Below are 13,350 nucleotides of genomic sequence, written 5' to 3'. Positions count from 1 at the left end.
TCTGCCTGTTCTGTTCCGGCCAAGGAGGCCATCTATGAACTCGCTACCTGTCCTGTCACGGCTATGAAGGCCATCTGTGAACTCTCTGCCCCTCCTGTCACGGTCATGGAGGCCGTCCGTGAACTCACTGCCCATCCTGTCACGGCTATAGAGGCCGTTTGCGAACTCTCTTGTCTGTTTCCCCGTGTTCTGATCACTGCCTGTGTACCTGGATTATCCCTCGAGTCTTGCCCAATTGGATACTGTTCGCCCCTGCCTGGACCTTTGCCTTGTACCTGGATTATCCCTCTTGCCTTGCCATCAATATACCTGTTTGCCATTTTCTGACCTATGCCTGTTTTTGACCACGTCTCTGTTAATAAAGCCTTGCAGATGGATCCGCATGCTTCCTGTGTTCCCTCCGTAACACAGTGCACTGTGCAGTATTCAGTGAATAAAAGCTAGAATTTCATCCTAAATCATTTCGCTCAAGGGCAGGACGATTGCAGAGAAAGATTAAGATCTTAATAACAGTCTTCCACCCTTCAGAAGTCTGGTGATGTGAACCGTTTCTGTTCAGGGTGACTGCTGCTTTTCTGAACGGAATTAATAAGCTGAAATATGATAGGCTAATGTTTTTAGGCTGAGGTAATAGGACATTTAGAAAGTCAATATCCTGTTGTTCTTCTTTCTGGTTTTCTCTCTATTTCTGTCTCTAAACAAACTCTTCTCAAAACACATTGCTGCATATTTCGTACAGCTGTAGCTGGATTCATATTTTTAGAGAAAATCACAAATGGCAAATCGTTTCCTGTTTTTATTATTATTAATTTTTTTTAAATGCACTTATACTGGATTGACTGCATTGTTGTTATTACCTGACTGGCAGTCTAAGTGAAAAATATTTCACAATGGAAAAAAATGCTCTTTTTTTTGTCGAGGGAATTTATTTTTCAATATAGCACGCATTCATTTTAGGTTCTCAAGAAGCGCACAAATAGACAAAGAGTCTCACAAACGAGTGAGCGGTTTAAAGAGAATAATCTGAAAATCATTACTGTAGGAATAAATAGTTGGATGTTCCTTTCCCCTTGATAATGTACTGTAATATTGAGACAAAAGATGGAGGGGCTGCGCCACAAAGAAGAACAATGACTTTGTAACATATCTGATTTTGTTGTTTTGTGTTTGTTCCACAGGAACTGTGAGGGCAGGAACATCCGCTACAGAACATGCAGCAATACAGTAAGTCAGTGTTATGAGGCCCACCAGCAATCTGTGTCTGCAGAAGTACAAATGTACAAATTTAGGTTTGTACATTAGCATGGACTCACTAACTTTAACGTTAGTTAGTTTTAGCCAGAGATACCTTGCTGAAGCACAAGATGACATTAACGTTTTGCTTGATCAGATGAAAATTGTAACTTAATTAATGTATGACAACCAGAAAATGAACGTTTTTTTGTCTTCATTGGGATTAGGGGTGAATGCTTTGGGACATTTTGCTCCGTTTTGTTTTGGTTTAGGAAATAGAATAAAATAAATTCCATTGCCCATCCTCTCAGGATACCTGGAATCACTGTTACAAACCCCATAAAATCGATGCGAGCTTCGGATCTTCCAATGTTTCTCTATGGCACTGAAACCTACAGATGTCCGAGTTCCGGTCCCCATGCAACTGATACTCGACTGCCATTGGCTCATCTGCGTTCGAGAGGAAGGGCTTACCGATTGGTCAATTGGAGCGCCTGTTGTTCATAAAATTATACAGAACCCTCATACCTTGCATGTTCGTTTATTAGATATCTGTACTAATTTAGTCATTCATCCTGTTACCAATAAGAGTGTAGCACTCACAGCTCCGTTTAACAGCTTAAATTCCATAGTGGATTTTTTTTTATTCTAAAGTTTCTCTGCCTCAAACTCCTAATTCGCTGCTTATTAATAGTTAGTTAGGTAGTTGTTAAGTTTAGGTATTGGGTAGGATTAAGGCATCTGAAATATGGTCATGCAGAATAAGGCATTAATTTGTGTTAATAAGTATTGAAGGGGTCATATGACGTTGCTAAAAAGAACATTATTTGGTGTATTTGGTGTAATACAATGCGTTTACGTGGTTTAAGGTTCAAAAAACATTATTTTCCACAAACTGTACATTATTGTTGCTCCTCTCTGCCCCACCTTTCTGAAACGCGTAAATTTTTACAAAGCTCATCGGTCTGAAAAGTGCGGTGTGCTCTGATTGGCCGGCTATCCAGTGCGTTGTGATTGGCCGAATTCCTCAATCGTGTGACGGAAATGTTACGCCTCTTACCATCTGGAAATACACAGCGTCTCCATGACATGGCGGCGGTGGCAACAATACTACAGCAAGAATAAAAGTTACACCTTCTTTCTTTGCGTAAATATTTGGGCGGCCTTATGCAAATCTTCCAACACAGTGACGTAGATATGTGGGGGTGTGTTTGAACGAGGCGTTTTAGGAGGGTGTGGATGAGTCTTAACTTTAAGAAAGAATATCTCTTTGGGTTTGAGACCTTAGTCTTTGCGACTTTTTGGATCTTATCTATGCACAAACAGCTTGTAACACTCCAAAGACAAATAAAAACATGAAATTGCGTCATATGACCCCTTTAATAAACAGCCAACATGCTAGTAATACACATGTTAATAAGCAACTAGTTAATAGTGAAAATTGGTCCTTAAACTAAAGTGTTAACAAAATCTTTTACTATTTATTCTACATATTGTATACCATGCAGTGTATTTTAAACTATTTTTCAAAATAGCATGCAGAATACAGTAGCCCGCATAACATGTCGGGTGGAGTTTTTTAGTATAATACTATGTAATTTTGGCAAAAATAAGCAATTTATATTGGCGAACACTGTGAAACACTGAACACTGTTGAGTCTGCTTACAAAAGTTAGTGTTCTCACAGGAAACTTTGTGTTCTCTCGCAAAACATTTGCGTTCCTCCGAGAAACATTGCATTCTTGCAATAAATTTGCATTCTCTCGCAAAAGTATTGCATTCCCTCAAGAAATTTTTCGTTCTCTTGCGAAACATTTGCATTTTCTCACCAAATGATTGCATTTCCCTGAGAACCTTTATCTTCTCTCACAAAATGTGCATTATCTCCCAAAACTATTGTGTTCCTCTGAGAAACATTGCATTTTCCCAATACATTTGCATTCTCTCGCAAAAGTATTGGGTTCCCTCAAGAAACTTTGCGTTCTCTTGAAAAATAATTGTGTTCCCCAGAGAAACTTTATATTCCCTAATAATCGATATAATCATTAATAATAGAGATATAGTCTTCCATCACAAAAGGTTTGCAAGCAAATGCAAAGTTTCTCGGGGAATGCAATAGTTTTGTGAGTTAATGCAAAGGAATTGAAATATAATGTTTTCTCCCGTGTCTTTTTTTTTTGCCATCATCATGTACCTTTAGGGGAGAAGAAAGTAGCATGAAATAGGAATAATTCTATAAGATGTTTTTCTCTTTTATGTGCATTTTTGCCTCATATCATGTACATTTTGAGGGTGGGAATGAGAAACTGGTTCTTACAACCAGTTTGAATGAAAAAAAAACTGGCATGGAACCAAATGATTTTCATGAGTTTGATTCCATCAACAGATCTTTTTTACATTCTTTTTTTTTTTTATGCAAGTGAAGTGAATTTTCATCTAGTGATGTCTGGTTTGAGAATGAATCCATTATTTCAGTTGGATCTTTTATTAGTTGGATCTTTTATTGTATTAGGCATGAATAGTGCAGTCTGATTCGTGAACAAATAATTCTTATATCCAGTTGTTTAATTGATTCTTTGATGAATTGTTCAAATGACTCACAATTTTCTTGGTGTAACAGCTCGAAATTAAATAAAAATACAAGTTAATGGAGTTGTTATGGAACCAGAATGGTGCCCTATGATTCAGTCAATAGACCCCAACTACAGGACAAACTCATTTTGAGAGCTGTTAGATGCCCATGTGTCTCAAGGACCATTTTAATCAAAAGCCAGTGTTTTTCTACCATTGAAGTGGTTTCATCTGGAATCCCATTCCTCCTTCATCCACAATTCCAATCAGAGCCATCTGGGAAAGATTCCCAGCATAACATTTATCCCATTTCCGTCAAAACAGTGAGAACTGATGCTCGGTCTTCCCTGTCAGGCTTTATAATTGCTGTTGATGAGGTCCATTGTCGAATTGTTCTTTTTGTTTCCATTACTGATCCTGACGTTGAAGACTTGTGATTTGTAATCGCTCTATCCGATGGAGACGCTTCAGTCACGGGCATCACTGATGATCTTTGCACATGGGGGCTTCAGAGCCGATCGGATGATTAAATGAGTTCAGAGCCCCGAGCTGCAGAGGAAGAATTGTGGTTTTCTTTAGTGCACAGGAGATGACATAGGAAATATTGTTTTTCTAAACATGGAGGCCTGCCACAGTTCAATTACACTGTCACCATTCGTTAATGCACCCAGTCATCTGCATAAGCTTTATGATGTTACACACATGATCACGATTTAGTCTCGCCGCATAGAAAATAATATTTCCAGTGCCATTGTCAGGTCAGCTGTTATTTTTGGGCCTATTAAATATCAGTGTTTCTATTTTGTAGGCAAAGATGGTGCTGAGTAGTAACTCATTATATATAATTAGATTATGTAATCAGATTCCAAAAATTAAACACTTGTTATTAGATTATATAACATTTTAAAATACTCATAATCAGACTACATACACAAAATGACAGTAAATTATTAATAAATTACATTCATAATTCCTCCTAATTCTTCTGTTGCATTATAAAATGTCCTTTGTTAAAATTTTCCTTTCTATTCCTTATATAAATGTTTGGGAAATCTTCCAGTTTTGTGGATTTTATTAACTGTTTTTTATACTCGTTTTTATTTTAAAATAATTTATTATATTTCAAATTTTAAAGAGTATGTTTTAAATATAATATTTTAAATGAAATAATTTATTTGTTTTTATATCAATATGGTACAGGATTATCCTGTTCAAATCAATGTGATAAATTGGGTCAAAAGTAATATAAATGTAATCAAAAAGTAGTTTGATTATTTTACCTAAAATATGTAATGTAATATATTGTTACTAACTATTTCCAGCATGTAATTTGTATTCAGTGATGGACTGCAATTTGTAAGAAATCTACCTAATGATATTAAAAAAATATTTGATAGTTGCCAAATCTTTCTCCATCTTTCTTCCAATCAGGACTGTCCTCCAGAGTCAGGTGACTTCAGGGCTCAACAATGCTCCGCCCACAATGACATCAAGTACCAAGGACAAACCTACGAGTGGATACCTGTGACGTACGACCCTATTTCACCCTGTGCCCTCCGATGTCAAGCCCGGGGGAAAAGCCTGGTGGTGGAACTGGCGCCCAAAGTGTTGGATGGCACTCGGTGCAAAGCGGATTCTCTGGATATATGCATCAGTGGAATTTGTCAGGTAAACATCAATGAACTTAAGCTACGTAAGCTGATAGTGAAGCACCCTTTGAGTTTGAAATATCAGTCCATGACATTATAAGAGTTGCCATAAGAGGCACTATAGCAAGCATTAGCTGTTTTCTATACTTGTTTTACGTGGTGTTGAAACTCAAATATTGGTAGTAAATTTCACAAACGGTTACAAAGAAACGGCAAGTAACACATTGAATTAATCGTGAGATTTTAAAATGTATTTTATTTTTTTTAAATGTACAACTTTTATTTATTTATTTATTTTTATTTTTATTATTAATTTTTTTTTACAGTGTGGGGGTGGGTGATATGACCAAAGTCTTATTTCATGGTGTGAGTCATTTCATTTCATGATAATAATATGTATCACAATAAAGTTATTTTATTTTTTTGTTTTGTTATTAAAAATAAGATCGACACAATAGCAGTAAGAAGTAAACAGTAGGTTTGCATACTACATGAACAAATTCAGTAAGAATTGAACAGTAGGTTTATTTAACAGTAGCATTTAACCGAATAATAAAACTAAAATAATAAATAATATTTATTATGATAAATAATTGTAATAAAATAATTATAATAAAACATCAAAATAATAAATATGTATTATAATAAAATAAATAATTATAATAAAAGAATTGTAATAAAGTAAAAATTATAATTTTGATCAAATAAAACATGCATGTAGTAATGCTTATCCACTGGTATGGGAGAAAGAAGAACTTTTTTCAGATCGTCCATTGTTTATTTGCTTGGTTTTGGCTGATTTTGTACTTTGTTTCTGGCTTGGATTTGTGAAATATTGTAAAAACGACTGTCTAACGGAAGTGGGAGCTTACCCAGGTGCACTTGAACGCAGTGCGAGATGGCAGAACTCCCAGAAAACCAAAAGTAAAAACTGAAATCTGAAAATGTTATTTATACATAAGCCTACTTAAGTGAGCATTTACAGTGCTTAGGTTAATACATCTGTCCTTTAAAGTTCAGTCTAGGCTTGTTGATGAGGTGAAAAATGCTCTTCTAAAGCCAAAGCCACTCAGTATTTACGAGGCAGAATTCTTGACCTTTTCAACCCTGTTCTGACATGCATTACAGTAATATTAGCACAATGAGAATAAGCTTTACAGTTTTATCCAATTCTTTTCCCAAATATATATGGATCAAGTCTCCATCCACTGAAGTTACCAAACCATCTGCTTCTGCCATAGTATCAGTCTTCTTTTACTGCGTGTCCAAAGGCTTAATGTTATTGTTTGGTGGTACTGACGCCAACAGGTTTTCCATTCTGGATATTTCTAACAGTGCAGCTCACATTTCCTGAAAATATAAAAAACCTGCAGCTAAAATGGAAAGATAATGAAATAATGACCATAAACATAGGAAAATTGTCTCTCTTTTTTAGTGTTACATGTGTGGGGATTTGGGGTATATTTAGGTCACGATTCTGCCAGATTAACCTCAGTTCTGTGTCTTTGTGTGAGCAATAGAGAGAAAGAGGCCTGAATCGACAGAAAGACAAAGAATCGAGTTTCCATTTGACCATGGCTCTGGTTTAGGAAGTTAAACACAGGATTTCCAAAAACAGGGTCTCCAATTGCTTGGAAACTAACATAATTACTTGCATACATAAAATAGTTTATTTAGCACTAATTTTGCATTCATTTTGCAAATAGCTTTCCAGTGCACCTAGAGCTTGAATACCTTTGCATTGTTTTTAACGTTTCTTGGCTATGACTGATGCACTGAATACCAAAAATAGACAGAAATGTGTTTTATGGCTCTCTTTTCCAATAGAGAACACAAAAGGAAATATTCTGAAGGATGAAAGGGGATGAATGCTATTAAGCCCCAAAAAGGACAAAAAAGTAGTCCATATGACTTATGCACAATATTCAAAGTTCTCTGAAGTCATTATCTTTTTGTGGACCGGCTGGAACAACTCATAATTCATTTAAACTCTTTACAAATCTCTTTTGTGGTTCTGAATATATTCAAAAATGGTGCATAAAAGAAATGTTCTGCCATTCTGCCAGGTTTGACTTCCATTTTCTCTTGCATATTGCGTAACTGAACAAGATGTATACATTTAAATATATGCAAGTCTTAATAAGATTTAAGGGCAATATTTAAATTTAAATTTATATGTGTTTGTCTATTCCTTACACAATGATATCATATGGCTTGGAAGACTTGGAATATAGTGCACAAATCTTACTTTTATGGAGATGTTTTGGTCATTTGTGAAGCTCAAAAGTATGCATCCAGCTAAAAGTGGCACATTCAGCTAAACTTTGCTTTTCTGTTCCACCGAAAAAAACACAGATGTTACGTAAATGATGACAGAATTTTCATTCTTGGGTGAACTTTCTTAGTGTTTTCAGTAGATGTAGACTCTCTGTTTTCCATTTGGCCCACAGCAAAGAAACACAATATACTCAAACCAAATCAGATACAGTCATCAGTATTCAATGCAGTACTGCACGGTAACTGAATTCGACAATGTTGATGAAACTTCTCTTGCATTGCACCTAATTTGACCTCAGTCCCCGTGAGTATTAGGTAAATTGGTGTAAATGAAGCTTGTCTGTTTACTTGTGCTTGTTTACCGGAGCTACTGGGTAAAGTCTTGCTGTTTGCTTTCTCTGGCTGCTTTCCCTATTGCCCCGCTAGTGTAAACAGAATTTAGCATTAAAACTGGGCAGCTTTTCTGGTGCAGATGGCTGGTTCCTAGCAGAGCATCACTGTCAGAAGCACATATTTCTGGGTAAATATTGAGAAACGCTGGGGGGAACATGTATGGGATGAAAACTTATGAAAAATGATTCAGTATTCTTGCATGTTTTATATGTTGGCTCTCCATGAATTTTTATGATGCTTGTTAGAGCTTAAACATTGTAGTTTGGAGCCGTGCGCTGGCCAGTTTCTCAATCCATGTTGTTTTATTGTCAGTTTCTATTCTGTTATGGAGGAAGCATGATTTGTTGGTTGAGGTCCTGCAGATCGGTTTGCTGAAAAATCAGTTGCCTCTCAAAATAATGTTGCAGCTGGAGGGATGAATCAGGAAAATGTTAAATTCAAAATACTGTTGTGGATAATGGGTCTAATTTGGAGTCTAAGTCAAGTTGTAACGATTCAGTCCACTGAAGGTGAGCGTAGTGAGAACCCAAGTGCAGTTTATTTACAAGATGTGATCCAAACATAATCCAAACAAGATACACAGACTAGAGACACAGACTTGACGAGGCATAAACAGACTTGACTAGGCATGAGCAGACTTGACGTGGCATAAACAGACTAGACTCACCGACAGCGGGTTACAACTTCAATACACGACAAGAGACAATGGCAACAAGATGGCTACTTATAACAGACAAGGAGGGTCACATGACATGAACAAACCAATGGGAAACAAGACACATGACTAAGACAACCAATCAGAACATGACACAGACAAGGGAATCACATGACTAGACAATAACCAATGAGAGCATGACACATACACAAGGCAGAGATACATGAGGGCAAGGGAAGCATGACACTGACAGGGACCATGATAAACTCCAAAATAAAAGACATGAAAACATGAACAAGAAACACAACCCAAAACACCACATTACACAAGTTTCCCATTTTGCCTTTTTCTGAGTTATGTGTCTGTTTTTTCCAACAGGAAGTTGGCTGTGACAGACAACTGGGAAGCAATGCTAAAGAGGACAACTGTGGCGTTTGTGCTGGAGATGGTTCCACTTGTCGACTGGTCCGAGGCCAGGCTCTGCCTCACGTGTCACCTGAAGAACGTAGGTACACACATACATGAGCACATGCTTGTGGTTTTGTTTTTAGACTATTGCTCTGTTTGTTGGAGCATCCCGAGCAGCCAGTCACAACAACATTGGATCAACCCAGGACCGTAACCACCATAGACGCTGTGGGGGACTGCATCAGTGGTCTAACAGTGCTTGGCAATGTCAAAATGATGCTCAATCAAATTAAAGTAGGTGGAGTTTACTGTTCACAAGCAGAGCATGACTTCCAGCACAAAGCTTCAGTTTTAATGTTGAAAGAGAGTGGAGTACGATGGAAGTAGCTGTTTTACGAAATTTTAAACGACCGACAGCTATGACTTTTTTCTCAAATATGGCCGTTTTGGTATCATTTATGTGTAATTCATGTAATTCCTAACTGAACGTGAGGAGACAAGAAATGTTTGGGGTTAGAGCATTTCCTTTACTATTCTGTTCCTTTATACTTTATTAAAACAAATAAAATTGTCCCCCACCAGGGTTCAAGACATCAGTATGACCTTGGATCAACCGATGACATTTGGACAGGAATTGTTTATAAATATAGTTTGAGTTTGACTTTTTTTTTTATTTGGGGAAAAATGTATAATTGTAATTGTATTTTTATATAAAAATTGTGATTTAAAATGTGTTTTGTTTTGTTTTGTTTGTAGGGCTGCACAATTTGGCCAAAAAAAGCAATTTTATATAATAATATAATAATAATAATAATAATAATAATAATAAGTCAGCTAGTGAAGTGCAAAAGATCACACTCATGGGCACTGCACATATCCTTCGTAAGGTGCTTGGGTGAATTGCTGCAATCTCTTGTTGAGATCTGGATTCACCAGTACAACCTCAAATAAATGCGAGAAGAAGAGAATTTAATGCTGTATAATAATAATAATAATAATAATATAGAAACACGAAACAAATACAAAATGATTAAGAAAACAACTATAATATTAATTTTGCAATAATAATAATATTAATAAAAACAACAACAATCTTATTATTATTGTTTTGTTGTTGTTGTAATTATGATTATTATTATTGTTAAATATTAAATAAATAAGAAATATTATTATTGTGACATTTCAGTGTAACTGGTTTTTACATTTTTACTAACTAACTAAATGTCTATTTTTAGCATTAAAGGGGTCATATGATGCCATTTAAATTTTTCCTTTCTCTTTGGAGTGTTACAAGCTCTTGGTGCATAAAGAAGATCTGTAAAGTTGCAAAGACTAAAGTCTCGGCCAAGTACAGGGATATCCTGGGCGAAAACCTTCTCCAGAGTGCTCAGGACCTCAGACTGGAACTAAGGTTTACCTTCCAACAAGACAATGACCCTAAGCACACAGCTAAAATAACGAAGGAGTGGCTTCTCAACAACTCTGTGACTGTTCTTGAATGGCCCGGCCAGAGCCCTGACTTAAACCCAATTGAGCATCTCTGGAGAGACCTAAAAATGGCTGTCCACCAACGTTTACCGTCCAACCTGACAGAACTGGAGAGGATTTGCAAGGAGGAATGGCAGAGGATCCCCAAATCCATGTGTGAAAAACTTGTTGCATCTTTCCTAAAAAGACTCATGGCTGTATTAGATCAAATGGGTGCTTCTACTAAATACTGAGCATTTTTCAGTTTTTCTTTTTTAATAAATCTGCAAAGATGTCAACAATTCTGTGTTTGTCAGTCAATATGGGGTGCTGTGTGTACATTAATGAGGAAAAAAAATTAACTTAAATGATTTTAGCAAATGGCTGCAATATAACAAAGAGTGAAAAATTTAAGGGGGTCTGAATACTTTCCGTACCCACTGTATATTTATTTGACTGAATCACAGCCAATTTAATTTAAGCTGATTAAATAATCGCACTAAGCCCTATCACGATTTCATTTTTGTTTCTATTAACTGTGCTGCTCAACATGATACTATACATTTAAATAAGTCAGTGGACTTTTCTTCCTTTTTCTTAAATTTGAATGTTTATTGCTGTATCAAATCAAATCATCCTCAAGGTTCAGAAACACTCTAAAGCCATAAACTCTTATGTGTTTTAAGCAGTCTTACATTCCCTGTGGTCTTCAGTTAGTGCAAGCATTGGCAGCTTTATTTGCCTGCTTAATTTATGTGAATGCCAGCAGACGGATTGTTTGCATTCTGGGACTGAAGATAGAGTCATTGATTTCCCTTTAAAGCGTGTGAGGGAATCTCAGCCCATTTGTGAGAAATAACACACTTCATGCTGTGGCTCTTGCTTGTAAATAGCTAGTTGTCATTTATTTAATATTATTACCCAAATACTCAGTTTGTGTTTCTGTCTGCTGGGCAAGTATTGGGTTTTTAGGCAGGACGCCATTGCTGAAATCACGTCTTGTTTAAAAATGTCAAATAACAGAAGCGTTTTATGTGAGAGTGTTACAAGCTCTTGGTGCATAAAGAAGATCTGTAAAGTTGCAAAGACTAAAGTCTCAAATCCAAAAAGATATTCTTTATAAAAGTTAAGAGTCAACCACGCCTACCTAAAACGGCTTGTTCTAACACGCTCCCACATGTCTACATCATGATGTGGGAAGATTTGCATAACGCCGCCAAAATGACATTTTTACTAACTAACTAAATGTCTATTTTTATTATTAAGACGGCCATAAATATTGATACAAAATATTATTATGGTGGAAAACCACAGGTAGCCCTTTAAACTTTTCTTTTGTTGTCAGCAGGCAGTTTATAAGGGCTTTTCATTACAAGTTTGGGAAGATGGTTGGCTCATGTTGCATTACCAAATGCAATCCAAACTCAGAGCAGATGCAGAAATGAGCAGTTCTTATGGAGCAGCATTAACTACGAACCACCCTGAGACACTGAAAACACTGGATCATGAGCTGCTCACGTGTAAATGAACGCTTCACTCTGAAGCACACATACAGTGGGTACGGAAAGTATTCAGACCCCCTTAAATTTTTGCTGTGGCTCTTGCTTGTAAATAGCTAGTTGTCATTTATTTAATATTATTACCCAAATACTCAGTTTGTGTTTCTGTCTGCTGGGCAAGTATTGGGTTTTTAGGCAGGACGCCATTGCTGAAATCACGTCTTGTTTAAAAATGTCAAATAACAGAAGCGTTTTATGTGACAACCACACCCCAAATTAATTAAGACAGCTAATTTTTATTTCTGCACACAGTACGGCTGAATGTTGCCTTTAAACATTCCAGCCTGAGGAACGCAAGGCTATTTCTGTGGCACTTTGTTCTCGCTTTGAGTTTTATATTTGTTTTGGGAAGATTCTGCAGTGTATTGTGTTTGGTGGCTGCCGAGGATTTTTCCTCATGCAAAAATTCCTTTGTCTTACAGCAAAATGCTCCAACTACTTTGATTTCGGTGCCGTTCCAAAGCCTAGTTGGCCGCACAGGCAGCATTTTAAGGCATCATAAGCACACTTCCCACGGAAAGGCTGTTCCAAAGCGTAGGAAGCGTGACTCTGCTGATTTCTAAGATACCTTTGGCAACATCACATGTGGAAAAATGCATTATGATGACCCCATGTGAGATGGATGACACAGTACAAGTTAATTATAAATATGCACTGCCGTTCAAAAGTTTAGGGTTGGTTAGATTTTTAGATTCGATTTTTTATGTTTTTTAAAACTGTCTTATGCTCTGAAAGGCTTCCTTTTTTGATAACAAAAATACAGTAAAAACAATAATAAATTTGAAATATTATTACAATTAAAAATAATTGATTTTCTATTTGAATATGTTTTCAAATGTAATTTATTCATGTGAAGCAGAGCTGAATTTTACTCCAGTTTTCAGTGACACATGATCCTTCAGAAATCATACTGATATGAAATCTAATATGCTTTGTTTTTGTCAATGTTGAAAACAGTTTTGCTGCATAATATTTTTGTGGACATTGTGATATATCAAAAGAAAAATTATTTTTTGATGAAAAGAAAATTCAAAAGAGCATAATTTGTTTGAAATAGATTTTTTTTTTTGTCATTGCTTTTGTTACTTTTGATCAATTTAATGCTTCATTGTTGAAAAGAAGTATTCATTTTTGTCTT

General features: G+C 36.2%; 1 protein-coding gene across 1 annotated transcript in view; it reads left to right on the top strand.

The window, feature by feature from the left end:
• Nucleotides 1-13,350, top strand: part of LOC107736989 (ADAMTS-like protein 3) — a 195,209-nt gene that overhangs the window by 135,482 nt on the left and 46,377 nt on the right. Inside the window, exons 5-7 of the mRNA XM_016548379.1 lie at nt 1,179-1,224; nt 5,236-5,472; nt 9,157-9,283. Of these exons, the coding sequence (XP_016403865.1) occupies nt 1,179-1,224; nt 5,236-5,472; nt 9,157-9,283 (410 nt within the window). The remainder of the gene's footprint in view (nt 1-1,178; nt 1,225-5,235; nt 5,473-9,156; nt 9,284-13,350) is intronic.

The sequence above is a fragment of the Sinocyclocheilus rhinocerous genome, unplaced genomic scaffold, assembly GCF_001515625.1.
Source record: "Sinocyclocheilus rhinocerous isolate Xijiao unplaced genomic scaffold, SAMN03320098_v1.1 scaffold433, whole genome shotgun sequence".
Taxonomy (NCBI): domain Eukaryota; kingdom Metazoa; phylum Chordata; class Actinopteri; order Cypriniformes; family Cyprinidae; genus Sinocyclocheilus; species Sinocyclocheilus rhinocerous.
The sequence above is the reverse complement of the archived record's forward strand: the minus strand, read 5'-3'. Positions and strand labels throughout refer to the sequence as shown.